Raw genomic sequence first — 27,464 nt, 5'->3', positions numbered from 1 at the left:
GCAGTATAATTTCATTCATTACAGCAATAATGCACAATTTCTTTGGGAAGTCTTACATTTATTTTGAAAGCTTTATTTTATACACATCTACATATTTACAGAAGGGATTTGGAGTCACTTTCATCACACATCAAGAGTACAAGCTCCCGTGTGACAGGGAATGTAGACCCACACATAGTATCACACTTTCAGATGCACAATCACTACCATACGCTTACACGTACGTACTACCATGCACAACATGCAAACACGCAGTCCAAACCATCTCACCAACATACAAGTTAAACCAGAAGCACACCATAGTTATGTGCGACACATCTACCACACATTCACACCAACACTTGCACAGTAAAAAAAGACAACCACCAATGCTCAAAGTTGGAGATCAGTCAGAGTCATCCTTGTCTCCATTATCATCATCATCATCTAACTCCTGCATCACCTCGCCCTGGTATTGGTCCCAGGATCTCCGACTGTATGAGTGCTCTTCCCAGGACCCTTCAGGATGAGAACGGCAAAATTAGGTTTCGGAGAGAAACTAGTAATGCAACTATCCTTACTATGGGAGCTTTGATAATCATTGTGTGAAGCTTTTGTGAACTTCATACAATCAAAATAAATGTACTAGCCTACCTCCATAGCGCTCCTCTCTGTCACTGCCATCCTCATCTGGGTAGTCATTCCTCCAGTTCCCCTCTTCATTCTCATACACTTCCTCATTCACCACCAAGTCAGGCACCTGGAAATCCAAGAAAAGGTTATTCCTCCTGCATAATTTTATGTTATTCAGATACTAACCTTGTCCCATGCTCAATTGCTACTGTGTATAGAGTCTGGAAACACCGCAACAAGGTGGGACTTGAATTGAAAGTGGTGTGGGTGAAAAATCTAAATGAGAGAGCCAGCTGTATTTGAATTAATTTATTTTTAAGTTCAAACACAGCAACCATATTTTTGAGAAGCCCAATTGATTGAGTTTGGGCATAAAGTTTGTAAAAACTAGTTCTAAGATACACTTTTGACCCTTACCAACTCTCCCTCGTCTGAGTAGGGCCTGACGGACAGGATGTCCTGGATCCAGCCTGCAGCGACTGTTTCCTGGTAGTAAAGGTCATACACGTAGTCGTCCTCCCGTTCACGATGCTCAACACCCACACCCTCTCCAGACACACTCAGCTTCTCACGGAGCATCTTCATCGAGTTACACAGGATCGTCTCTGGGTCAGGGGTCAGCAACTGGGAAACAGTCACAATAAGCATCAAATTCAAGCCATCCAAATACTAGGCCTATGTGTCAGTGGCAGGTAGGCTACAATCTGGATCCACTGAATTCATCATATGGGAACTGGGCACTGATACGTTTACATAGAACGTTTCCCCAGCTCTAGCTAGGGGAGCCCAGCTCACACCTACCTTTCTAGGTGCTTTGTCCGGGTCCCCATCTTCCTGGATGATGTCAAACACCTGAACTTCACCCAGGCTCCAGGCATTTTTCCCTGGCTCCTCTGTGGGCTCTGGCTGCGTTGAGGGGGACTGTTCTGCAGGCATCCCTGCTCGATGGCTGGAGAGGATCCTGTATCGCTCCTCCCGCCTGGTGCTCCACTTTACGCTCCGCAGATCTCCCACAATCCTCTGGGAGCTGCCTGACGGGCGCAGGGCGTGGGCCATGCGGGGGCGGGCCAGTGCTTCACGAACCTGTGTCTGGACTGGGGCATCCTAAGAATGGTGACAATGTAGGGAAACAGTTATCCTAACAAAGACAGTTGAGACTAATAAGACTGGCAGTGCATTACATGAAAAGGTTCACTAAATTAAACTTAGCTACCAAGAACTGTGCTAAGTGCTAAGAAAACATTAAGATCTCTTTTACATTGAAAATAAAACAATAGGTTATGAAACTAGCTATGACTGACTCTGGACCATGACCAGCCAACTCATATTTTTATTTAACTAACTAGGCAAGTCAGTTAAGAACCCATTCTTATTTACAATGACGCCTACCCCGGGAAAACCCGGACGACGCTGGGTCAATTGTGCGCCGCCCTATGGGACTCCCAATCACGGCCGGTTGTGATACAGCCTGGAATCGAACCAGCGTCTGTAGTGACGCCTCCAGCACTGAGCTGCAGTGCCTTAGACCGCTACGCCTCTCGGGAGCCAATAAAACTTATTTTCTACCCAAACAGGTGTTGCGAAGGATTATCTCCTCCTAGCTAGCTAAATATACAAATGTATAATTGTCCCATGATCTTGAAATGGCAGATGTGCAAGAGACAGGTACACCAGATACTGGTGCTGTGAAGTTAACGAAAACGTAGGCCAGCTCGCGAACGATAGTTACCAAGCTATCTGTGTTGTTAGCCAGCTAGCTCGCTTGCTAATCAACACAAAGCGAACTAGCCAGTTACCTAAGTAAGGATGACTTGAGCTGAAGAGAAAATACAATGTATATAGCTAACGTTAACCAGCTGATAAGCTAACTACAGTTAGTTTAACATCAAATACATTAGGTAGCTAGCTAGCCAAACTAAAACAGCAGACTTGAGTGTCTTGCACAGCACCAGCCGATTGTGTACAGCGCCCACAAAAAACCGTGGTTTGACAGCGGCCCATACCTGTGACGCTACGGTTGCCACGAGTTTGAAGACTGAATTCTCAACCTCTACATCATCGGGCTCAGGCACAGTTTCCCCAGCGGTCTGGGATGTGGTCTCTGGCCGAATACGTTTACAGGCAAGCAGCAACGCATCGGCAGGGTCAGTTCCTCTCTTTCTTTTCACCCGGAGAATAGTGGTGCTTGGATCCATGGCTGCTCCAGCTGGCACTACCGTAACTAGCTAGCTATAGTCGCACTTGTGAAAGAGGAGGCAGGATTCTCCCAATACTATGGTATCTTCTTCGATTAGGTTTTACGGCGGTTGGCATCCAACAAATGTTGCATTGCCGCCACCTACTAGACTGGAGTATACTCCTTATACTTAAAATAAATAATCATAAAATACATAAATCAACACATACCCTACCATCTAACCCTACTCCACTAAATACATATTTTTAATCCTACCTCAAGCCAACAGCCTAAAAGGTTGGGACACCACCAATTAACACCTTGTAACTCTTCTGACCCAAATAACTCTTTGCAGCTGCCACCAATATTCAGTGACTTATGTTCCATCCCTGCAGTACAGTTGATAACCATTGCTATAAATAATAAAAATCCAACCTCACTGAAACATATATCACTTGTTGGCCTATCCCTCTGTACTGGTACAGATCTAGTACTCACACCACTCCTCTCAAGATCCCTCCCCCTTGACCCATCTTCCTCTACTTTCTTCACCGCCTCAGCGTACCACAACTTCTGCACTACTCTAACCCTGGAAACCTCAAACTGCCTCTCTCGCACAGGATATTTCTGAACCCCAGCCCCATGGGCACCCCTACAATTAACACATATAACTAATTTCCCCAATGTTACACATTCCTTTGTCTCATGCCCTCCTGCACACTTCTCACACCTAGGAACCTCCCTCCTACACACTACTGCCACATGCCCATAAGTTTGACACCTGTAACAATGTAATGCATTCAGCACAAATACTCAAATCTGTAAAGCTCAATCTGCTTACACCTCTCCCATTCTTCTTTAACAAACAATCTCTCTTTTTTTCTGCCATTTTTAACAGACTCAAGCTCACCCTCTTCCTCCTTCTCTCTCTTCGTCCTCCTCTGCCTCTCTTTTTCCCTTAATTCCTTCTCCGTATTCCAAGTATCCGTCTCCTTATGATAATACTCCACTTCTCCTGACACACTTCTTGTTCTTGCCCTTTCAAGGGACGCCATTTTACTGGCTGTCACAATCTCTGTACAATCAACATGAACCCCTCGGGATGTAGAGCTCAACAGTGCATCCCACTTGTAAAGCAGCTGCTTTGTGTTGATGTTCTTCTTTGTCAGTAGCTACAGTGCCTTGCGAAAGTTTTCTCAATTATTTTAATCACCTTCGCATAGGAGATTCGATTGACCGCTCAAACTTTTGCCACCTCAATTCAACCTTACAGGGCACTCCAGGAACTCGGGATCATGATCCCTACCACATGCTTCAAGAGGGCCACCATTGTTCCTGTTCCCAAGAAAGCTAAGGTAACTGAGCTAAACGACTACCGCTCCGTAGCACTCACTTCCGTCATCATGAAGTGCTTTGAGAGACTAGTCAAGGACCATATCACCTCCACCCTACCTGACACCCTAGACCCACTCCAATTTGCTTACCGCCCAAATAGGTCCACAGACGATGCAATCTCAACCACACTGCACACTGCCCTAACCCATCTGGACAAGAGGAATACCTATGTGAGAATGCTGTTCATCGACTACAGCTCGGCATTCAACACCATAGTACCCTCCAAGCTCGTCATCAAGCTCGAGACCCAGGGTCTCGACCCCGCCCTGTGCAACTGGGTACTGGACTATCTGACGGGCCGCCCCCAGGTGGTGAGGGTAGGCAACAACATCTCCACCCCGCTAATCCTCAACACTGGGGCCCCACAAGGGTGCGTTCTGAGCCCTCTCCTGTACTCCCTGTTCACCCACGACTGCGTGGCCACGCACGCCTCCAACTCAATCATCAAGTTTGCGGACGACACAACAGTGGTAGGCTTGATTACCAACAACGACGAGACGGCCTACAGGGAGGAGGTGAGGGCCCTCGGAGTGTGGTGTCAGGAAAATAACCTCACACTCAACGTCAACAAAACTAAGGAGATGATTGTGGACTTCAGGAAACAGCAGAGGGAACACCCCCCTATCCACATCGATGGAACAGTAGTGGAGAGGGTAGTAAGTTTTAAGTTCCTCGGCATACACATCACAGACAAACTGAATTGGTCCACTCACACAGACAGCATCGTGAAGAAGGCGCAGCAGCGCCTCTTCAACCTCAGGAGGCTGAAGAAATTCGGCTTGTCACCAAAAGCACTCACAAACTTCTACAGATGCACAATCGAGAGCATCCTGGTGGGCTGTATCACCGCCTGGTACGGCAACTGCTCCGCCCACAACCGTAAGGCTCTCCAGAGGGTAGTGAGGTCTGCACAACGCATCACCGGGGGCAAACTACCTGCCCTCCAGGACACCTACACCACCCGATGTTACAGGAAGGCCATAAAGATCATCAAGGACAACAACCACCCGAGCCACTGCCTGTTCACCCCGCTATCATCCAGAAGGCATTGAGTGGCTGCTGCCAACACACTGACTCAACTCCAGCCACTTTAATAATGGGAATTGATGAGAAATGATGTCAAATATATCACTAGCCACTTTAAACAATGCTACCTAATATAATGTTTACATACCCTACATTATTAATCTCATATGTATACGTATATACTGTACTCTATATCATCTACTGCATCCTTACGTAATACATGTATCACTAGCCACTTTAACTATGCCACTTTGTTTACATACTCATCTCATATGTATATACTGTACTCGATACCATCTACTGTATCTTGCCTATGCTGCTCTGTACCATCACTCATCCATATATCTTTTTGTACATATTCTTTATCCCCTTACACTGTGTATAAGACAGTAGTTTTGGAATTGTTAGTTAGATTACTTGTTGGTTATTACTGCATTGTCGGAACTAGAAGCACAAGCATTTCGCTACACTCGCATTAACATCTGCTAACCATGTGTATGTGACAAATAAAATTTGATTTGATTTGAAGTGCAACACCGTCGTTCTTCTACACACCGTTCTTCAGTATACTCTGTCTGTCTGCACACACTTGAAACATGGCCAAATACTTTACAATTCTTACACTGCAATGGTTTGGGGATGAAAGCTCTTACGACGTATCTTACATAACCAAGCTTCACATACGTAGGTATTTTCTATTTTTCGAAAAATAAAGGGTCAGATGCCGGGCACCAACCACACCAGGAATTATCTTCAGGTATTCAACCTGAACATTATTCGTCACCCCTGAGATAACTCCTTTGACGGGTGCTCTACTCCAAAGTTCAAAACTTCTGTTGTCCGGATTCTTTTGTGGCTCACTGCAACCTTCCTCTGTTCTTCAGACATGCAATTCATCAAAATAAGACCACTCCTGGTCACGCTGACAGACTCCACTTTTTCCAGCTCATACTTCACCGTTTTAAACACCTCAAACAGGTCTCCCACATATGCATCCTTACTCAACAAAAGCATCCCAACAAGGAGCGATTCATTATCATTCATACACATATCCTCCACTACAATTTTAGACAATTTCCTTTTTGTTCCAGTTTTCGATACTACTGCTGTCCATTCAGAACATTCAACATTGCGCGACGCGCTCTTTGTTTTGAACACTTCCGCCATCTTTCCTTCCTTCTCGGGAAAGGACGTCAGAAGATCTTCCAGGAGGCAGGGTTGCCTGGTCTAGCTACATTTCTAGCCTCAATGACTACTCAAAACCCGCACACAAGGCCTGAAAACTAGCCCCAAATAGTTTTTCACAGCAAGAGAGGAGTTGCCACATTTAGCCAAATAAACTTTTTCAATAACATTATCAATCGAATTAAAAAGGAATATCGACTTAACTTCTAACGACATAAGAAGCAAAATGAGGTTTTCCATCAAAATAATAATTATGACCTAATGTGAATAATAAAGGAATTTGAAAATGTCGCAAGAGAAAATGTCATTTGCCCTTATTAAACGAATGTTAGACTATTTTCTGGCAATTGTGCCGTTATGTGCCAGACGTTAAGACTACAAACCATTACAAATGGCTTCTTTGCGAGATTGCCTTATCATTTCAATGGGCATAGGCTTTTGTAAGGAAGTGCTATTTCTTATGCAGGTGACCAGCCTACTGCTATTACATTGCTATAACTGAGACAACGTATTTTCACAGTAAAACATGTTAGGTCCCATACAGGATAGCTCCCACACCCACACACACAGCACACACACATTACACACACTAACTGCCGAGGACACACAGATAAGACATACACCCACACATTGGGAGGAAGAGACAGCCTTGACTTGCAGAAACCAGCGCACACACCTAATCTCCTTTTTAGCTGAACATTGTGTGACAAAGAACAAGACTCAGAGGGATGACGGACGGCCCAACAGGGCCAATCCAAGAAGACTACACCTCAGCCTGAACCAACCCGAAGACCCGATCTTCTAGAATCAACCTACTTTCTGTTCTGTATATGAGACATGTGCACTCTGTTATCTGCGCTCTTTTCTGCTGGTTCCTTAAGAACCGAATGAAATGGGCCCGTATACGTTGTACCAGATATCTTTACTCATAATTAAACTGTCACTTGTCATACAATAGACCACCTTGTCTGAATCGATCCTTGACCGGCTCACCCTCCTACATATCCCATTATTAACAGAAACTTGGTAGCAGAGGGATGGTTTACTAACGACCCAGTCCAGAGTGGTTGATGTGGGTGTGAGGGGGCGAGTTGGTGAAAGGACGGTTCCCGGAGGACAGGTGAAAACCATTCGGGGGTGGACAACAATTCTGCTCAACTCGGGAAACTGATCTCTGGTCGACCACAAAATAAGGTAAGCAAAACCTGTTTTATGAAACTTTGCATATTGTCGAATAGTCATACCAAATTACGATCAGTAGTACCGAGTGTGGGTAAGAATTTTTGTGTAAATTTTATATAAATAATGGACTTGAAATTGACAGTGAAGTAAACATATGTGGTAATTAGAATATCCCGATAGTCCGGCATGAGAACGGTCCGGTGGCAGACACCGGTAAGGGATGAGTAGTAGTTAGAATATTCTGATAGTCCGGCATGAGAACGGTCCGGTGGCAGACACCGGTAAGGGATATTTAGTAGTAGACCTAATATTAATAGAATATTCTGATAGTCCGGCTGTGAACGGTCTGGTGGCAGACACCAGTAAGGAATAAATAATATAGTCTAGGATAGATTTTCACCGATAGTCCGGCTAGTGACCGGTCCAGCTGTGTCTGGTAAGGTGGTCTATTATTGAGTATTGATGTGACCAGGATTATATTCTATGTATAAGTGATATTCGTTCGGGCGTCTGAAAAAGGGCGTGATCAGTTTTATCATTAACATCTGAGTATGATTCGATCATTCATCTGCAAAAGATAAATCCAATTAGTGTTTTAGATAGAACCAATAGCCGGTAGTGTCCGGTGAGGTTAAAATCCAATAGCTGGTAGTGTCCGGTGAGGTGTCTACAATAGATTAATGTATGATTAAGATATGTTGGACTGAAAAGTCCGCTTTGTGTTGTGGCCAGAATGAATGTGATAAATGTACTAATGTGTGATGTCATAGAATAAGATGTTCTAATTGAACAATTGTGTTTAAAACTATGTCCATGTAATAATATTTGTGTGTTGACTATAGACTAAATGTAAACGGCGTTTCACAAGTCCCTGATATTATTACCATTATTTAAAATTATTGTGAGCAAAGTATTTCCTAAATTCAAAAAAAAAAAAAAAAATCTATTATCCAAATTGTTAAAACATAGTTTATGTTGATAATCATTTCCTGAATTGGTGGCTCGTGTTTAATCATTAAAACATTATTGTTTAAAATTCTGGATATATGACGGAGAGGCTCTGAGTTAAGACAGAGTACGAGTAATAGTGTCTCCTAAGAATACATCACTGGCACGAGCCAGTGACGGGCTAAGTATATCCAAAGAGTGTACAAAATATTTCTAAAAAAAAACACGTCAAATCAGCACCTAAGACAGGTGGAGGAGAGGTTTGGCATTACACACAAGTTTGGCTCTGTGTATAGGCCGCAATCGCAGGGCCTTGTGGAACGCTGTAATCAAAATCTGAAAGCTAAGATAGCTAAAGTGTGTGCAGGGACCAAATTGACCTGGGTGGAAGCCCTGCCCCTGGCACTGATGGCCATGAGGTCCTCACCAGGTGCAGGGACACATCTTTCACCCCATGAAATAATGACAGGTAGAGTAATGCCAGGGCCACCAAGAGAGGGAGGTCATATGCCCCCTCTTGATGTGCACCAAATAGGGATGTCTGACTATGTGAAGAAATTGACGGAATTGTCTGCAGCTCTCTCCAAACAGATACACCGTGTCGCAGAGAGGGAGCTGACTGACGTCCCGGAACAACCAAGGGTAAAAGTTGGGGACTGGGTAAGGATCAAGGTCCACAAGAGAAAGTGGGCTGATCCCAGGTGGACTGGACCGTACGAAGTGAAGGAGGTTACTTCACACTCAGTCCAGGTCAAAGGTAAATTAGGCGCACCTTGGCACCACCTGACACATTGTACACCAGCCCCAACCCCTGCCAGAACTCTGGCTGAAGTAAGAAGTGATTTACTCACATCCAATTCGAATTCAAATTCTGACATCCCTCCCGTCTGATCATGTGGAGGAGACTCCCATCCTCAGATGATAGGGACACTAGAGTAGCACCATGGGCTAGAAGGGCTAGGAGACCATGGGAAAGACTGGGTTGTTCTGGCCCATTGTTTGTCCTAATTATAGTCAATGTTGTTTTGACATTGGGAGTAATGATATGGGCAGCCCAGCGTATAATCACTGACCAGGAACAGACTACCCAGCTAAACATCACCAATGCTTCAATATTCTCGGATACGCATGTTCTGTCTAAACGTCAAGTTCAGAATAATGACTTTGAGTGTACTGCAGAATTGATTAGGTCAGCTACTCTGTGTATCCCGCCTAACGCTACTACCACTGTTATACTTACCTGGGGTGTTATTGGAAGCCCAGGTGGCGGTTATGGTACTCATGCAATCAGTTGGTCTAGATCAGTGTGGTACATGACAGAAGGGGGGTATAATAAATGGACGTGGAAGAATTTAGTGGCAGAGACTGGTCCTGACTGGTCTAGCTGGACAGTGCATCAGATGGCACTCCTGTGGCGGAGCAGGTTGACGTTAACTAAAGTTACAACTGGTTTGAAATTGGTAATCAAACACAGGGAAGGTGGTATGACTTATGACCTCCATTGTAACTTTCCTTTGTGGTCTGATCAGCCTCATTGGAAAGCAATTTGGATGGAGAATCTAGGGTAATTTGTAATACTGATATTAAGGTAATTTAATACAAAAAGGCAGTGAAATTTACATTATAGTGTCAATATATTTTCTCTGATGAACGTGGTGTGAAAATTTAGCTAGGATAAGTTTTATTTATGGTAGACTCATGTTAAGTATTTGGGACATATTTTGAGCCAACAGGGCAGGGAAGAAATTGAGATATTTGTGTTTGGTTTTAACACCTGTGTATAGGGGGTGCCATTTGAATATTTAATTTGTGGTCATGGGTAATACGGCTTGTTTTTGTTTTTATTTTTTAAGGTAAATTAATTATAGTGGGGTTTAATTAACCTATATAAGGACTTTAGAAAGTGCCACCATAGACATGTTTTTCTAAAAAAAAAAATCTATGAGTTTAGATAAAGCCAAACAGTGAGACATTTAGTTCAAATTTGGAAACATGAGAAAACGAGCTACAGACAGATAAGGGGAAAAGGCAGACAGAAGAGCCCTCCCCTGCACTGCAGAGACCTTGAAGGTTGGAGAGCAGAGAGGATAAGTTTTAAAAGGGAGCCAGGACGAGCAAAGATAACAGAATGTGTAGATAACAGTTACTGAGTGGAGACAAAAGGGAGAATTGGACATGTGGAAAATGAAAGGGGCGCTCCTACATGATAATGTCAGAACAGAAGGATAATATACTAATCTTACCTAAGTCATTATTTAGAGTAGGTAAGGTTGTTACCTGGGCAGAGCCAGGTATCAAAAGGGGGATGGGTAAATTGTGGTCTAGGATAGGATGGGGCCTATTGGATAAGAAACTAAATATATAATCAGATAAAACATATGAGAAACTGTTTGTTAACCAAGCCTGTATGTCCAGGATTTTATGCATTACAGGTGAACTACAGGTGAAGTCACTCAATCCAGTCCCAGAGGCTTGTTGGGGGGACCATACAAGGACTCCTGGTGACAGCTAGCTGAAAGAGCTACCCGGATTCATATCGCACGGGGGAGGGTAGGACACATGACACTGTCGAACAAAAAACAGTGTTCGAGAGGAGAACTGGAATTAACAGAATTCCGGGGGCCATCTCTCGAATGAAGTAACCCTCCCTGTCCTGTCACCCCTGTTTTTGTTCATAGAAGTGAAGATGTGTCTGGCTCTTGCTAGTGATGTGTTCTCTGGGAGAGGGTGGGGCTTTACAGGAGTGTCAGTGTACCTGTGTAATGGGGGAGGGTGTCCATATGGGGATTACATGATAACCAACTTGGGACAATTCTAGGATTGGAGAAGAGGGTATTCTTATAGCATAGGGGATCCCACAAAGGTGGATAGGTTTTCCATCATATGGGGAAAACCTGGGAGCACTGTTGAACTTTGTAAAGGTGATGAAATCCTACTAACCATCAAAACTATTAAGCTCTCTGATGCAGGCACTTACACCCTCGGACTACAAAGGACCGGGACAGACACGATGGGTGTGTTTTCTATTAGGGAGCTGCCAAAACCAGAGGTCCCAGACGAACCAGGGCCAGACACACTCCTCTACCACCCCTGGACCGAACCTGCCACCTACCACCACTGTGTTAAAAAATCCTATTCAGGTAATTAATGTTAGAGACTACACAGCTATTGATCAATTAGGCACTGAGACTGGGTTTGATGGTAGGGACAATTTGTGGCTGTCTTATATGAGGTACACAGCTAAAACCCTGAGAAGAAAGGACTGCACTATTTGTAGTCATGCTAGACTTGTTCTGGCTACACACCCATTTGCTATAGGAGAAGGAGAGGGGTGGTTGTGTATTCTGAGAGGTTTTTACCAGGTTCAGCCCAATTCAACCCTCTGTTCCTCTTTGAGCCTTGTGTTTCCTACAGTACCTCCTCACTGGGCCCCTTGGGGTGTTAAGGCATATGGGGGCAATTACAGTTGCATCACGGGTACAGGTAATGGCATGGACTATGGGAGATTGCCTGAAGCTGATTGCAGCAGTAACATAACCATTTATGCCACTTGGCCAGTTACAGGCCTAAACCAAACTAGTGGTCTGGCTGATGTGTGGTGGATATGTGGACCCAAAAGAGTACTGAGACCCATTCTTAGAGGAGACTGGCAAGGTATGTATGCTCTGACCAGTTTGATAATTCCACTGACCATTGTTGATGTTACTTCTGAACAGCTGTTGGGTTCTGTATCCAGGGGACCTGAAAACATTCCATCCCATGGGAGACATAGATGTAGTGCTCCATGGACAGAGGATGTAGTTGACATACACACTAACCTGTTGAGAGTGCCAATGGGGGTTCCTCATGAGTTTCAGGCCTTGGGTAGGAATGATGGACTCTGGCACTTACTACCTATTATAGGTCCAGCCATAGTGGATGCTAGACAGACTGCATGGATCAGTTATATCTACTATAATCAACAGCGTTTTGTGAATTACCCCCGTGATGCACTCACTGGTCTGTCTGAACAGCTTGAGGCCACATCTAGGGTTGCCAGACAGTCTGCAAGATGTTCGGTGAACAATGTTGCACGTATATTCCTAATAACACCACTCCAGATGGTGGTATAGCTAAGGCCTTTAATGGGCTTGGTGCACTATCTGCTGAGATGAGGACCATGGCGGGGGTGGAGGAGTCTGGACTGTTCTTTTGGTTGGGAGCCTGGTTTGGTAAGTACACTGGTATGGTGGTTACTGGATTTCTGACCCTAATTCTTGTATTTTTATTATTGATGTGTTGTGCTGCTTGCATCATACCGTGTTTTAAGAAGTCTGTTACAGATGTGACTCTAACATGTTTAATCCCATTAATGACTACGGATAACCCCAGTTGTAATTGCTCTGCCTGGGATGCTGTCTATCCCATGACTAAATCTACTGCTAGGAAACCATTGTTTTCCAACAAGGTTGCCAGGGCACATTTCACCTGTGTCAAAATGACGGGAGGCGGTACTAATGTGGGACAGGTTCCTGGGAATTGGTGTCTGGATACAATCAACATTGTTGGGAGTTTCAGTCCAATATCCAGAGCAGATGTGAGGTGGTGGTGTGGCAACACTGTCCTGTTTGATAAATTACCCTCCAATACTACTGGAAGCTGTGCACTTGTTACTCTCCTTTTGCCTGTTTCTATCTACCCTACAGAGGCTGGAGACCTCATCCTTAGGGTCCAGAGGGTGAACCCTGAATATCCAGGGGACGTTCCAGGCGTGCCACCACCCCATCTAGTGGTGATCCGACGTACATAGACGCCATTGGAGTCCCAAGGGGAGTTCCTGACGAGTACAAGTTGGTGGATCAGGTGGCAGCTGGGTTTGAGTCCTCCATTTGTTGGTGGTGCACTGTTAATAAAAATGTGGATAGAATACATTCCAGAATCGCATTGCAGTGGATATGCTACCGGCAGAGAAAGGTGGAGCTTGCACTATGTTTGGTGAACAGTGTTGTACTTTCATCCCTAATAACACAGCCTCCGATGGTAGCTTGACCATAGCCCTAGAAGGTTTGAGGACTCTTAATGGTAAAATGAAATCTCATTCTGGGATTGATACCTCAATGTGGGACTCCTGGATGAGTGCCTTTGGTAAATATAAAACCCTGGTCTCCTCCATTTTGGTCTCCATTTCGGTGTTCGCGGCCATTTTGGTTCTCTGTGGATGCTGTTGCATTCCATGTATCCGTTCCCTTACCACTAGGGTTATCTCTAGAGCTATTGACCCTTCCCCCCTTTCCCAGATGTTTCCTCTGCTTGCTAATGACCTGCCCGAATTTGAGGATGAGGTTGAGAGTGCCAACTAGGTTTTGTTTTTTTCTTTTCATGAAATGCTATGACTGCTGAAATAAGGGATAATGAGTGACACCCTAGTGGGTGTCAAAAAGGGGGGCTTAAATTTCACATCATTTTCTTTTGTTCTGTTTTTCAATGAGCTGTTGTTCTCTTTTGACATGAGGGTTGCAAGTTCCTAGGTGGCTGGTAGCCAATCTAGTACATAGTGGGATCGAATGGAGAACATGAAGGTATTTTCAACTTTGTAATTGTTAGCCTAGTTTATGTCACATCTCTTAGGAGATGTGAAGAGAGGGAATCACAAAACTTTTCCTTCTGGGAAAAGTTTTCTTTTTGTGTCTGGATCTAGTTAGGTTGTGTCACGTCTCTGGGGAGACGTGAAGAGAGGGATTTGTAAGGAAGTGCTATTTCTTATGCAGGTGACCAGCCTACTGCTATTACATTGCTATAACTGAGACAACGTATTTTCACAGTAAAACATGTTAGGTCCCATACAGGATAGCTCCCACACCCACACACACAGCACACACACATTACACACACTAACTGCCGAGGACACACAGATAAGACATACACCCACACATTGGGAGGAAGAGACAGCCTTGACTTGCAGAAACCAGCGCACACACCTAATCTCCTTTTTAGCTGAACATTGTGTGACAAAGAACAAGACTCAGAGGGATGACGGACGGCCCAACAGGGCCAATCCAAGAAGACTACACCTCAGCCTGAACCAACCCGAAGACCCGATCTTCTAGAATCAACCTACTTTCTGTTCTGTATATGAGACATGTGCACTCTGTTATCTGCGCTCTTTTCTGCTGGTTCCTTAAGAACCGAATGAAATGGGCCCGTATACGTTGTACCAGATATCTTTACTCATAATTAAACTGTCACTTGTCATACAATAGACCACCTTGTCTGAATCGATCCTTGACCGGCTCACCCTCCTACATATCCCATTATTAACACTTTACTGACTAAAATCTGGGTTTATGATTGTAATCATACTTTGTACTACTTAAGTACTACTTAAGTCGTTTTTTTGGGGGGGGATCTGTACTTTACTATTTATATTTTTGACAACTTTTACTACATTCCTAAAGAAAATAATGTACTTTTTACTCCATAAATTTTACCTGACACCCTAAAGTACTCATTACATTTTGAAAGCTTAGCAGGACAGGAACATGGTCCAATTCACGCACTAATCAAGAGAACATCCCTGGTCATCCCTATTGCCTCTGATCTGGCGGGATGACAACAGCCAGTGAAAGTGCAGGGCGCCAAATTCAAAACAACAGAAATCTCATAATTAAAATTCCTCAAACATACATGTATTTTATACAGTTTTAAAGGTAATATTGTTGTTAATCCCACAACAGTGTCCGATTTCAAATAAGCTTTACAGCGAACGCACCACAAACGATTATGTTAGGTGACCACCAACTCACAGAAAAACCCAGCCATTTTTCCAGCCAAAGAGAGGAGTCACAAAAAGCAGAAATAGAGATAGAATTAATCACTACACTTTGATGATCTTCATCAGATGACACTCATAGGACTTCATGTTACACAATACATGTATGTTTTGTTTGATAATGTTCATATTTATATAAAAAAATCTCAGTATACATTGGCGCGTTACGTTCACTAGTTCCAAAAACATCCGGTGATATTGCAGAGAGCCACATCATTTTACAGAAATACTCATTATAAATGTTGATAAATACAATTGTTAGACATGTAAATATAGATATACCTCTTCTTAATGCAACCGCTGTGTCAGATTTTTAAAAAAAAATGCAAACCATGCAATAATCTGAGTACGGTGCTCAGAAAATAAATACAATTATCCGCCATGTTGGAGTCAACAGAAATCAGAAATCACATTATAAATATTCCCTTACCTTTGACGATCTTCATCAGAATGCACTCCCAGGAATCCTAGTTCCACAATAAATGCTTGATTTGTTCGATAATGTCTATTATTTATGTCCAAGTAGCTACTTTTGTTAGCACGTTTAGTACACAAATCCAAACGCTCTTGCAGGTCCATCCAAACGTCGGACAAAAACATCAAAAAGTTATATTACAGGTCGAGGAAACTTGTCAAACTAAATATAGAATCAATCTTTAGGATGTTGTTATCATAAATCTTCAATAAAGTTCCAACCGGAGAATTCCTATGTCTGTAGAGAAGCCATGGAAACCAGGTCGCTATCATGTGAAATGCGTGTGACCAGGACCTGGCTCTCTGCCAGACCACTTACTCAAAGAGCTCCCATCCGGCTCCACAACAAAGTAGAAGCCTCATTCACGTTTCCAAAGACGGTTGACATCTCGTGGAAGCCCTGGGAAGTGCAACTTTATCCATATCCCACTGTGTATTCAATAGGGTCTGGGTTGAAAATCGACCAACCTCAGATTTTCCACTTCCTGTTTGGATATCTTCTCAGGTCTGCCATAGGAGTTCTGTTATACTCACAGACATCATTCAAACAGTTTTTGAAACCTCAGAGTGTTTTCTATCCGATACTACTAATAATATGCATATATTAGCAACTGGGACTGAGGAGCAGGCCGTTGACTTTGGGCACCTTTCATCCAAGCTACTCAATACTGCCCCTGCAGCCATAAGAAGTTGTTTAAGAGACCCAAATGCAGACACATGCGGCAGATGGTTGAGCTCCGATATTTATTATGACAAAAGGCGTAGACAAAAGGCAGGTCGGGTACAGGCGAGAGTTCATAAACCAGGTTAGAGTCCAGTACCAGGCTATAGGCAGGCTCGAGGTCAGGACAGGCAGGGGTTCAGAAAACCAGGTCAGAGTCCAAATGGTACAAGACGATAGGCAGACTTGAGGTCAGGCAGGCGGGCTCAAAGTCAGAACAGGCAAGGGTCAAAACCAGGAGGGCAAGAAAAGACAGACTGGGAAAGCAGGAGCTGAGAAACAAAACGCTGGTTGACTTGACAAACAAAACGAACTGGCACAGAGAGACAGAAAACACAGGAATAAATACACCAGGGAAAATAAGTGACACTTGGAGAGGGTGGAGACAAGCACAAGGACAGGTGAAACAGATCAGGGCGTGACACTTAAGTATATTTTAGCAATTACATTTACTTTTGACACTTAAGTATATTTATGATTTAGGGCTCCCGAGTAGCGCAGCGGTTTAAGGCACTGCATCTCAGTTCAAGAGGTGTCACTACAGTCCCTGGTTCAAATCCAGGCTGTATCACATCCAGCTGTGATTTTGAGTCCCATAGGGCAGCATTCATTCGGCCCAGCTTCATCCGGGCTATGCCTGGGTAGGCCGTCATTGTAAATAAGAATTTGTTCTTAACTGACTTGCCTAGTTAAATAAATAAAAAATATTATAATATAAAATACTTTCAAACTTTTACTGTAGTAGTATTTTACTGGATAACTTTCACTTTTACTTTAGTCATTTTCTATTAAGGTGTCTTTACTTTTACTCAAGTATGACAATTGGGGAACCTACTTTTTCCACCACTGATTAAATCCATTTGTCAGCTCCAGGTAGGCTACACAAGTGGCACAAATTGATTTGCAATGACTCCAGTGATATCGTCATTTCAACATATTTATTGTATAACATGGTAGGCTTCAGTAGCCTGAAGATGCAAATGTATCATTCTCTACATTTAATATCAGTTTCATTGTGGACTTTTTCCTGGAATGGATGCATGCTAGGGAGTTCTATAACTTCCATTTAAAGATTTCACTCGTGCTGCGCTCGAGACCCAAGACCTGAGCATGCGTAAGACCCTTTTTTCTATAAGTAGTCCACATCAGAATGCTGTTTAAACTACCTCAGAGCGAATTTATCTCATGCACTCTAGAGCGCCTAAAGTCGTTTTCCTGTTGTCTCCGGTTATGTCTTGGTGCGTGTCAGTTCTAGCATGTTAGCCTATGTTTTATGGAAAAAGAGTTGGAAATATGTGTCTCCATAATGACAATTTACATAGCCTACCAACAACTGGTAAAAAGTTGTCACAACGTGCAAGCATGCTGTTCTGTCTCCCCTCACTCAAGTGACTCCGCTGCCTGCTTCAGTGCTCAGTTCCAACACCCCCCTCCCCCCATTTAAAAAGTTATCTTATTTCAATAAAACTATACTAAATATACGTCACCAAATAGTTGATTAAAACATATTGTTTTGCAATGAAGGTCTACAGTAGCCTGTCCTCTGGGTACACTGACTTCAATACAAAACCTGGGAGGCTCATGGTTCTCACCCCCTTCCATAGACTTACACAGTAATTGTGACAACTTCCGGAGGACGTCCTCTAACTGCCACCACAACATCTATATTCTGCTGTTCATCTTCTGTTGACCCATACCCTCCACATACATTCCCCTTTTCATGCGTCTAGGATATTATTTATTTATTTAACTAGGCAAGTCAGTTAAGAACTAATTCTTAATTACAATGACGGCCTAGGAACAAGCCACCTTGCCTTGTTCAGGGGCAGAACGACAGATTTCTACCTTGTCAGCTCAGGGACTCAATCTAGCAACCTTTAAGTTCCTGGCCCAACAAACGAACCCCTTTGCTACCTGCCGCCCCTTTGTTTACCTGCCGCTACCTGCCGCCCCTTTGTTTACCTGCAGCTACCTGCCTCCCCTTTGTTTACCTGCCGCTACCTGCCGTCCCTTTGTTTAGCTGCCGCTACCTTCCGCCCCTTTGTTTACCTGCAGCTACCTGCCGCCCCTTTGTTTACCTGCAGCTACCTGCTGCCCCTTTGTTTACCTGCAGCTACCTGCCGCCCCTTTGTTTACCTGCAGCTACCTGCCGCCGCTTTGTTTACCTGCAGCTACCTGCCGCCCCTTTGTTTACCTGCCGCTACCTGCCGCCCCTTTGTTTACCTGCAGCTACCTGCTGCCCCTTTGTTTACCTGCAGCTACCTGCCGCCCCTTTGTTTACCTGCCGCTACCTGCCGCCCCTTTGTTTACCTGCAGCTACCTGCTGCCCCTTTGTTTACCTGCCGCTACCTGCCGCCCCTTTGTTTACCTGCTGCCCCTTTGTTTACCTGCAGCTACCTGCCTCCCCTTTGTTTACCTGCCGCTACCTGCCGCCCCTTTGTTTACCTGCCGCTACCTGCCGCCCCTTTGTTTACCTGCTGCCCCTTTGTTTACCTGCAGCTACCTGCCTCCCCTTTGTTTACCTGCCGCTACCTGCCGCCCCTTTGTTTACCTGCTACCCCTTTGTTTACCTGCCGCTACCTGCCGCCCCTTTGTTTACTTGCCGCCCCTTTGTTTACCTGCAGCTACCTGCCGCCCCTTTGTTTCCCTGCCGCTACCTGCCGCCCCTTTGTTTACCTGCCGCCCCTTTGTTTACCTGCCGCTACCTGCCGCCCCTTTGTTTCCCTGCCGCTACCTTCCGCCCCTTTGTTTACCTGCCGCTACCTGCCGCCCCTTTGTTTACCTGCAGCTACCTGCCTCCCCTTTGTTTACCTGCCGCCCCTTTGTTTACCTGCCGCTACCTGCCGCCCCTTTGTTTACCTGCCTCCCCTTTTGTTTACCTGCCGCCCCTTTGTTTACCTGCAGCTACCTGCCTCCCCTTTGTTTACCTGCCGCTACCTGCCGCCCCTTTGTTACCTGCCGCCCCTTTGTTTACCTGCCGCTACCTGCCGCCCTTTGTTTACCTGCCGCTACCTGCTGCCCCTTTGTTTACCTGCCGCCCCTTTGTTTACCTGCCGCTACCTGCCGCCCCTTTGTTTACCTGCCGCCCCTTTGTTTACCTGCAGCTACCTGCCGCCCCTTTGTTTACCTGCCGCCCTTTTGTTTACCTGCAGCTACCTGCCGCCTCTTTGTTTCCCTGCCACTACCTGCCGCCCCTTTGTTTACCTGCCGCCCCTTTGTTTACCTGCCGCTACCTGCTGCCCCTTTGTTTACCTGCTGCCCCTTTGTTTACCTGCCGCCCCTTTGTTTACCTGCCGCTACCTGCCGCCCCTTTGTTTACCTGCCTCCCCTTTGTTTACCTGCCGCCCCTTAAGCCTTTGTCTCACAGCCCTTTGTCTCCTGTTTCCAATAAATGACATTATATTAAAGTTCAAAGTGACATTCTATTATGTATCATTAACGCGTTGTGGAAAAGGCTGAATCATGGGTCTAATAGCATTGGTAGATTATTTTTAGGAAACAATAAGAAAGCATTAAATAATTCAATTATCTGATTAACACCACAACACCAAGCACCATTTTATTCAGTAGATAGTCTGTGTGGTAATGGCTATTTGCTCCATGTGTCACACTTTATCATAAATGTCATGTTTACACCAGGGGTGAAAGTTGAAAGTTGGTACGGTCTGGTACGGTGTCCCCACAAAATAAATAGCGAGGGTTTGCTGTACTGGTAAAATACAATATATCACAATAATTGAAATTTTAAATGTTTTTTATTATTACCGCTTGGCAGAGGCATGAACATTTTGCAAATGGACATGAAAACAGGTGGTGCCTATGCTCCAAAATGTCATGCAAAAACACTGAAATTATGCCACGGCAGAGATGAGTGGCCGACACCAAGACGCACGCAGACAGCAGTGGACGCATATATTCTGGCCTAAATACAAACGCCAAATGTCATGACACTTTTTGGTGTTTTGTGTAACAGCTGTCTCTCTCAATTCACCATTGTTTGGGGGCTGGAAGTATGTTGTGAGTGGATAAACGTTGCTCGGGTAGCCTAGTAAAGGGGCCGATGTTTGACAAGCTGATTAAAACATCATGATGATGTTTTGTTGATGCCATAATAAAAGGTCATACATTTGAAATGTTTCATGTCAAATCTTTACCACTAGGCCCAGATAAATGCTATTGAATTGATAGGGATTCTATATGCAATTCTATATTTAGGCCCATACATTTTTTTCCGGAAAAGAGGTCCGTACCAGGAAGAAATGAATTATACTTTCCCCGCTGTTTCATACTCAGGACTTGGTCTGCAAACACTATTAAAAGGTATGCTGGAATGTGTTGCAAGTCCCACAGTATCAGTTGAAGTTTGTCTCCATCATCTTTTGACTGGAAGAGTCTTTCACAGAGGAGTGCTCTGGGCGGCCCTTACGTGAAAGGGCAAGAAACCACAGGAACAAGAAGACACCTGTAGTAGTAATCATTTTGGAGGGATTGAAAAGCAACAAATCACTCAGCGATCACTCAGATTTAAAGCAGTCAATCATATATCTTTCCTTAGAGAGGTTGTGTGTGATAGGATACTGACCCTGGAAGCAGTTGAATATACTGAAGAGGTACAGTCCAGGGAGAGAAAGGGGGCCGTAGGTGCAGAATGCCAACCCCCATGGTACTCCTAGCACACAGCTGAGCCCCAGGACCGTGGCCCAGTCCTTCCACATCCTACCCTTCCCTCTCTGCCCCCACAGCTTCACCACCACCACACTTAGAATGGCTGTGTTGAAGAGGAAGACCAGGCCCAGGTATCCACTCACTGTGATGTAGCTGACCACGACTCCAGGGCTGTCTGTTGCACTGCTTATCCAACATCTGCAGTTAGACAAGAGTCCATTTGAACCTTTGCTTGTTTTCATGGCTACACATACAGTATATTTAAATATTAGCTTCCTATGGCAAAATACTGTGAATTGAACCTCACATGTCTGTTGATGAGCCGTTATTGGCCCCCGTCATGTAGAAGCTATGTATGCCGTAGACTCCTGAGAAACGACAGGCCATCACAGTTGCAGTGGGTATGCCTGGAATCAAGGACTGCATTTAGACTATACATTGTATGGTGTAGAATATCGCTCAACTGTCAAAGAAAGAAAAAAATACTTATGAGTGGAACTTGTGATCTCACCCCATCCAACCAGGCTCAGTTTGAGCAGGTATTTCCTGACATAGATGTTGAAGACGCGGACTAACAGCATGTAGAGATGGAAGCCTTCAATGGCCAGCCAGGTGAAGGTGGACAGGAGAGCCCAGTGCAGTATCAACCCAAAGGCCAGACAGACATGTCCCTCAGCCCCATCAGCCTCATGCCACACCCACCACTCGCTCAAGAGGTAGGAGAGGTGTAGAAACAGGAGCGCTCCTGTCAGCTGCACATGAATGGATATTGACTGTTCAGAATGCCCCTTCCTATGGGGACAGAAAAGAAGAGGCTCAGGCCCACAGAGATGTTTACATAATGTATACCATTTATGCTATATTTCTGCCTTTGTCTGTGTACAGATTAAAGGGCTGAAGTGAGGTCTCTTGCTTACCTCTATTTTATCGCTCAATATTTTTGACACATACGTTTGTGAATGTGTACTATTGTGTAGCTGCATTGTGAATGGTTTACCTACTCTGTTTATTTTCAATGAATAGAGAATACTTACCTAAGACAAGTGTACATGACAAGGGTTACTGTGGTGAAAACCACAGAGAATGATGAACCAATGTAGGAGATGTAGCCGAGGTTGGCAGCATTCACAGGGTCTACCGACAAATTTGAGTTCTGTCAGTGAGAAAATAGGATAAGGAATCAAGAGTATGTTACCAGCTAGGACTTACCATACAAAAAAATGATGTAATTATTAAAGTGATAGTTAAAACTTCTTATGTCTGGGGGCAGTATTCAAACTTCTACAGATGCACAATCGAGAGCATCCTGGCGGGCTGTATCACCGCCTGGTATGGCAACTGCACCGCCCTCAACCGTAAGGCTCTCCAGAGGGTAGTGAGGTCTGCACAACGCATCACCGGGGGCAAACTACCTGCCCTCCAGGACACCTACACCACCCGATGTCACAGGAAGGCCATAAAGATCATCAAGGACATCAACCACCCGAGCCACTGCCTGTTCACCCCGCTATCATCCAGAAGGCGAGGTCAGTACAGGTGCATCAAAGCTGGGACCGAGAGACTGAAAAACAGCTTCTATCTCAAGGCCATCAGACTGTTAAACAGCCACCACTAACACTGAGTGGCTGCTGCCAACACACTGACACTGACTCAACTCCAGCCACTTTAATAATGGGAATTGATGGGAAATGATGTAAATATATCACTAGCCACTTTAAGCAATGCTACCTTATATAATGTTACTTACCCTACATTATTCATCTCATATGCATACGTATATACTGTACTCTATATCATCGACTGTATCCTTATGTAATACATGTATCACTAGCCACTTTAAACTATGCCACTTTGTTTACATACTCATCTCATTTGTACATACTGTACTCGATACCATCTACTGTATCTTGCCTATGCTGCTCTGTACCATCACTCATTCATATATCCTTATGTACATATTCTTTATCCCCTTACACCGTGTACAAGACAGTAGTTTTGGAATTGTTAGTTAGATTACTTGTTATTACTGCATTGTCGGAACTAGAAGCACAAGCATTTCGCTACACTCGCATTAACATCTGCTAACCATGTGTATGTGACAAATAAAATTTGATTTGATTTGATTTGAGTATTGAGTAGCTTGGATGAATAAGGTGCCCAGAGTAAACTGCCTGCTACTCAGACCCATTTGCTAATATATGCATATTATTAGTATATTTGGATAGAAAACACTCTGAAGTTTCTAAATCTGTTTGAATGATGTCTGTGAGTATAACAGAACTCATATGGCAGGCAAAAACCTGAGACAAAATCCAACCAGGAAGTGGGAAATCTGATGTTGGTCGTTTTTCAACTCATTCTCTATTGAAGATACAGAGGGATATTGGTCATGTTGCACTTCCTAAGGCTTCCACTAGAGGTCGACAGTCTTTAGAAACTTGTTTGAGGCTTCTACTGTAAAGGAGGGGCTCATAAGGGCTCTTTGAGTCAGTGGTCTGGCAGAGTGCCACAAGCTCTTGACGCTCGTTCACGTGGGAGTTCGCTCACGTTCCATTGAATTTCTGAAGACAAAAGAATTCTCCGGTTGGAACATTATTGAAGATTTATGTTAAAAACTTCCTAAAGATTGATTCTATACATCGTTTCACATGTTTATACGGACTGTAACGGAACAGCTCCTAGTGAATGCGCTTCGTGAGTTTGGATTTGTTTACAAAACGCGCTAACAAAATTAAAATTAGGATTCCTGGGAGTGCATTATGATGAAGATCATCAAAGGTAAGTGAATATTTATAATGTTATTTCTGACTTCTGACGACTGCACAATATGGCGGATATCTTTTTGGCTTGTTTGGTCTCTGAGCGCCGTACTCAGATTATTACATGGTTTGCTTTTTCCGTAAAGCTCTTTTGAAATCTGACACAGCGGTTGCATTAAGGAGAAGTGTACCTAAAGTTCCATGCATAACACTTGTATTGTCATCAACATTTATTATGAGAATTTCTGTAAATTGATGTGGCTCTCTGCAAAATCACCGGATATTTTTGGAACTACTGAACATAACGCGCCAATGTATACTGAGGTTTTTTGATATAAAAATTAAGTTTATCGAACAAAACATACATGTATTGTGTAACATGAAGTCCTATGAGTGTCATCTGATGAAGATCATCAAAGGTTAGTGATAAATTCTATCTCTATTTCTGATTTTTGTGACTCCTCTCTTTGGCTGGAAAAATGGCTGTGTTTTTCTGTGACTTGGCTCTGACCTAACATAATCGTTTGTGGTGCTTTCACCGTAAACGCCTATTTGAAATCGGACACTGTGGTGGGATTAACAAGAAGTGTAACTTTAAAATGGTGTGAAGTACTTCTATGTTTGAGGAATTTTAATTATGGGATTTCTGTTGTTTTGATTTTGGCGCCCTGCACTTTCACTGGCTGTTGTCATATCGATCCCGTTAGCGGGATCTCAGCCCTAAGAAATTAACATTTCCAATGCAAGTTAATGGTACCTATTAGCATTGTTTGGACTTCATGTCCAAATTATCTTAAAGTATCTACAATTGATTGCGTAGCGCAATTAAGTTACTTGTAGATGATTTGGACATGAAGCGCAAAATATGCTAATATCTGTATCGTTGCCTTGCATTGGATTTGTGCCAAAACATTAGCATTTGGTAACGATGGCCAGGTAAACAAACCAAAGCATGGATTTCTGTCATACCTTGTCGATGGACCGCTTATAGAGTAAGGAAACCAATATGACATTTTGTCATTTGAGTGAACTATCCCTTTAAAGTGAGCGTTTTGAAGACTTCTATATCAGTCTTTGCATGTATTACACAGTTATGATTTGTATAGAGTTATTCAAATAACTAAAGTAATGACCTATACAACAACTGTATCACGTATTTACCACAAGCACTGCAAAGAAGCTGAGATGGTTACAGCTGCACACAAACTCTCCGTGAATGAGGGTGGTAATACAACCCTCTGAGCTCCAGTCCCCTGCAGACAGAAAAGCCACAAAAGTCACACACACACATATTGCGAAGGTACAAGAGTTCAACACCCACCCACACACCCACAAATGTCCACACACACAGGAAAAGAACACGCTAGTCCACCGCAGTGGTTCCACCACTAAAAGATGAGTCAAGCCATGGCCCCTACCTTCGCCATTCTTATTTTCTGAGTCCTTCCAGAAAACACAAGTCCCTCTCTCAGTCTGAAACAAAGGCAATGTAAAACACACACTGTTCATTGAAGGATAGACTAGACTAATATTTGTCTCAGAGATACAGTAGGTGCACAGTCACATTCCGCCAGTAAGTGTTGAACGTTCAAGTGGACTCCATTCACCCACCACATTTGTGTTTCTGAAGGCGATTCTGACAGGCTGGTCAAGGTCACTCACACTGTGGTCCCCCACCCTCACAGCCAGCACAGACTGCCCAAGGACTTCCCCTGATCTAGAGCCTTGAACCGGGCTAAGCTGTTGGTAACATTGGAGGGAAGTGCAACAGAAAGCAGCAGCAGACGAGCAAACGTCATTCAGAGAGGTCTTATGTGCCTTTCGCTTTCATAAAACCCTTCCTCAATAAATGACTTCATGATATTAAATAATATATTCATTGTTTTACTGTAGTGCTGAATTGTATACCGGATAGTGGTACTATTTTGTCCATTACCATTGGTTGGTTTCAGCTAAAACAAAGAATAGCCTACTGTTTGAGTCAGTTACCAACCTTGAATAGAGAGCTGTTGAGTACAGCCATTGTAATTTGCACATAGTCAGTGCTAATAGAGTCGTTCCTCTTGCTTCTCTGGAGAGCATGTGCAGGAATGTGCACTCTGTGTCCAGAATTCGTGCTCTCTTCTGCCTATGGTGGAATTAATGGACATTGCAGTTTTAAGTGCCACATATCCATCAGAAATACCGAAAATTGCAATATGCAGCAATAAAAAAAATAAACAAGAGACTCGACTGTGTCTGAAGTCTTTGTTGCTGCACCCCGGTATATATGGCTGAACCAGAAGGTTGTGAGATCAACAGCAATGAATTCATGATCTCACCTGATTGGATGAGTTGACAGACCATCTGTAGAAGTTTGGGATGGCCATTCTGGTCATTGGAATGCATATTGCAATTCTATCCTCGTAACACCTACCGAAAACACACATCATCTTACATGATTTGAACCCCTTTTCTTATATTCAACTTAATCAATGTAATGAACGGATATCAAATGGTTATCAAATCCCATATAGCTCAGTTGGTAGCGCATGGTGCTTGCAACGTCAGGATCGTGGGTTTGTTTCCCTCGGGGGACAAGTATGTAAAAGGACAAATATGTGTCCACTCACTACTATAAGGTGCTCTGGATGAAAGCGCTAAATGACTAAATTGTCAACTTAATGGACATTCCCATATGGACTAGCGAGATGTTTAACTGTGTAGTTACAAGGATAAACAGGTACTGGCTTTTTTTTAAAAATATCCGTGGCACATTAAAATCCCATTACAATAGGGGATAAGGACTTTTATTGGAGTACCTGGTCCACACCACTTCGGTGCGAAGACAATCTCGAAGAGCATCTTTACAGTTTGGAAGATTGTCTGGAAACGTTATTGACAAGGTTAATCCTTATGTCACTCTGGAAACGACAAAAATCCATACAAGGTACCAATGCTTCATCTCAAGACAAACACATCAAAACAAACAGATGAAAAACTACTGTCGGGCACTAAAGCCAATGATGATGACAAAAACTCAGTGGGGACCACGTCAATCCGAGGTGGCATACCCTGGTCCTCGAGAGCCACAGTGAGTGCATGCTTTTTTTCAGCCCTGTTGAGACACACCTGGTTGAACTAATCGTGTATCTTTTTTTAACAGACCTTGATTAGGTATCTTATTTGAAAATGATAGTTCTCCAGGCCAGGATTGGCCACCCCAGATATACAATTAATTGGCCCACCCCTTTTCACTGATGTCCATGTTTGTTCAAAAATCTTTACATAACCTCGACCTATACTCATCCACACGTGCCATCCATTTTAACACTTGCTCGACACATAGAAACAAACAGGAGCTTACCATTGGTTCTCAGGGTTGCAGGGATGCATATAAATATTATAAATAAATAACTGGTCTTCATCACTCTCTCCCTCTTTCAGTCTGTGACCGCTGATGGGCAAATGGTCTGTCTTGTTAGTTGATCTTTGCTCGTGTGTTGTTGTTTCCTGGTTTCATATCATTACTAT

The 27,464-nt window shown here is 43.8% G+C and overlaps 2 protein-coding genes and 1 long non-coding RNA gene across 4 annotated transcripts; 1 reads left to right on the top strand and 2 right to left on the bottom strand.

Moving 5' to 3' along the window:
• Window positions 1–49: 49 nt before the first annotated feature.
• Window positions 50–3,196, bottom strand: LOC110526238 (probable RNA polymerase II nuclear localization protein SLC7A6OS). Its single transcript, XM_021607033.2, has 5 exons — window positions 2,616–3,196; window positions 1,414–1,716; window positions 1,030–1,236; window positions 634–739; window positions 50–498 (listed from the first exon to the last, which is right to left on the bottom strand). The coding sequence occupies exons 1-5, from the start codon at window positions 2,805–2,807 to the stop codon at window positions 386–388; spliced, it is 921 nt and encodes a 306-aa protein (XP_021462708.2). The 5' UTR covers window positions 2,808–3,196; the 3' UTR covers window positions 50–385.
• Window positions 3,197–7,594: 4,398 nt separating this feature from the next.
• On the top strand, window positions 7,595–9,963 carry LOC110524145. The gene is made up of 2 exons (XR_005052173.1): window positions 7,595–8,885; window positions 8,955–9,963. It is a non-coding gene; the product is annotated as an uncharacterized LOC110524145 (long non-coding RNA).
• Window positions 9,964–20,121: 10,158 nt separating this feature from the next.
• On the bottom strand, window positions 20,122–27,439 carry LOC110526235 (adhesion G-protein coupled receptor G5). Of its 2 annotated transcripts, XM_021607030.2 has the most exons (12): window positions 27,298–27,439; window positions 26,753–26,816; window positions 26,273–26,363; window positions 25,945–26,079; window positions 25,563–25,691; window positions 25,370–25,424; window positions 25,113–25,204; window positions 22,227–22,345; window positions 21,704–21,984; window positions 21,500–21,599; window positions 21,110–21,390; window positions 20,123–20,989 (listed from the first exon to the last, which is right to left on the bottom strand). In XM_021607030.2, exons 1-12 carry the CDS (start codon window positions 27,356–27,358, stop codon window positions 20,880–20,882), a joined length of 1,518 nt encoding a protein of 505 aa, XP_021462705.2. In that variant the 5' UTR covers window positions 27,359–27,439; the 3' UTR covers window positions 20,123–20,879. The 2 variants fall into 2 exon arrangements, with proteins under 2 accessions (XP_021462706.2, XP_021462705.2); XM_021607031.2 differs by lacking the exon at window positions 25,563–25,691 and having other exon boundaries at window positions 20,122–20,989.
• Window positions 27,440–27,464: the final 25 nt, after the last annotated feature.

Source organism: Oncorhynchus mykiss, chromosome 6, assembly GCF_013265735.2.
Source record: "Oncorhynchus mykiss isolate Arlee chromosome 6, USDA_OmykA_1.1, whole genome shotgun sequence".
Taxonomy (NCBI): domain Eukaryota; kingdom Metazoa; phylum Chordata; class Actinopteri; order Salmoniformes; family Salmonidae; genus Oncorhynchus; species Oncorhynchus mykiss.
The sequence above is the reverse complement of the archived record's forward strand: the minus strand, read 5'-3'. Positions and strand labels throughout refer to the sequence as shown.

What these genes read in the sequence shown, in the direction of transcription:
- LOC110526235 (XM_021607030.2), bottom strand. Translation starts at nt 27,358, where the DNA reads ATGAAGACCAGTTATTTATTTATAATATTTATATGCATCCCTGCAACC. An exon ending in TGCAACCCTGAGAACCAATG is followed by an intron (nt 26,817 to 27,297) that starts GTAAGCTCCTGT and finishes TAACGTTTCCAG; the next exon opens with ACAATCTTCCAAACTGTAAA. An exon ending in TCAACAGCTCTCTATTCAAG is followed by an intron (nt 25,692 to 25,944) that starts GTTGGTAACTGA and finishes TGTTACCAACAG; the next exon opens with CTTAGCCCGGTTCAAGGCTC.
- LOC110526238 (XM_021607033.2), bottom strand. Translation starts at nt 2,807, where the DNA reads ATGGATCCAAGCACCACTATTCTCCGGGTGAAAAGAAAGAGAGGAACT. An exon ending in TGGCAACCGTAGCGTCACAG is followed by an intron (nt 1,717 to 2,615) that starts GTATGGGCCGCT and finishes CACCATTCTTAG; the next exon opens with GATGCCCCAGTCCAGACACA. An exon ending in CGGACAAAGCACCTAGAAAG is followed by an intron (nt 1,237 to 1,413) that starts GTAGGTGTGAGC and finishes ACTGTTTCCCAG; the next exon opens with TTGCTGACCCCTGACCCAGA.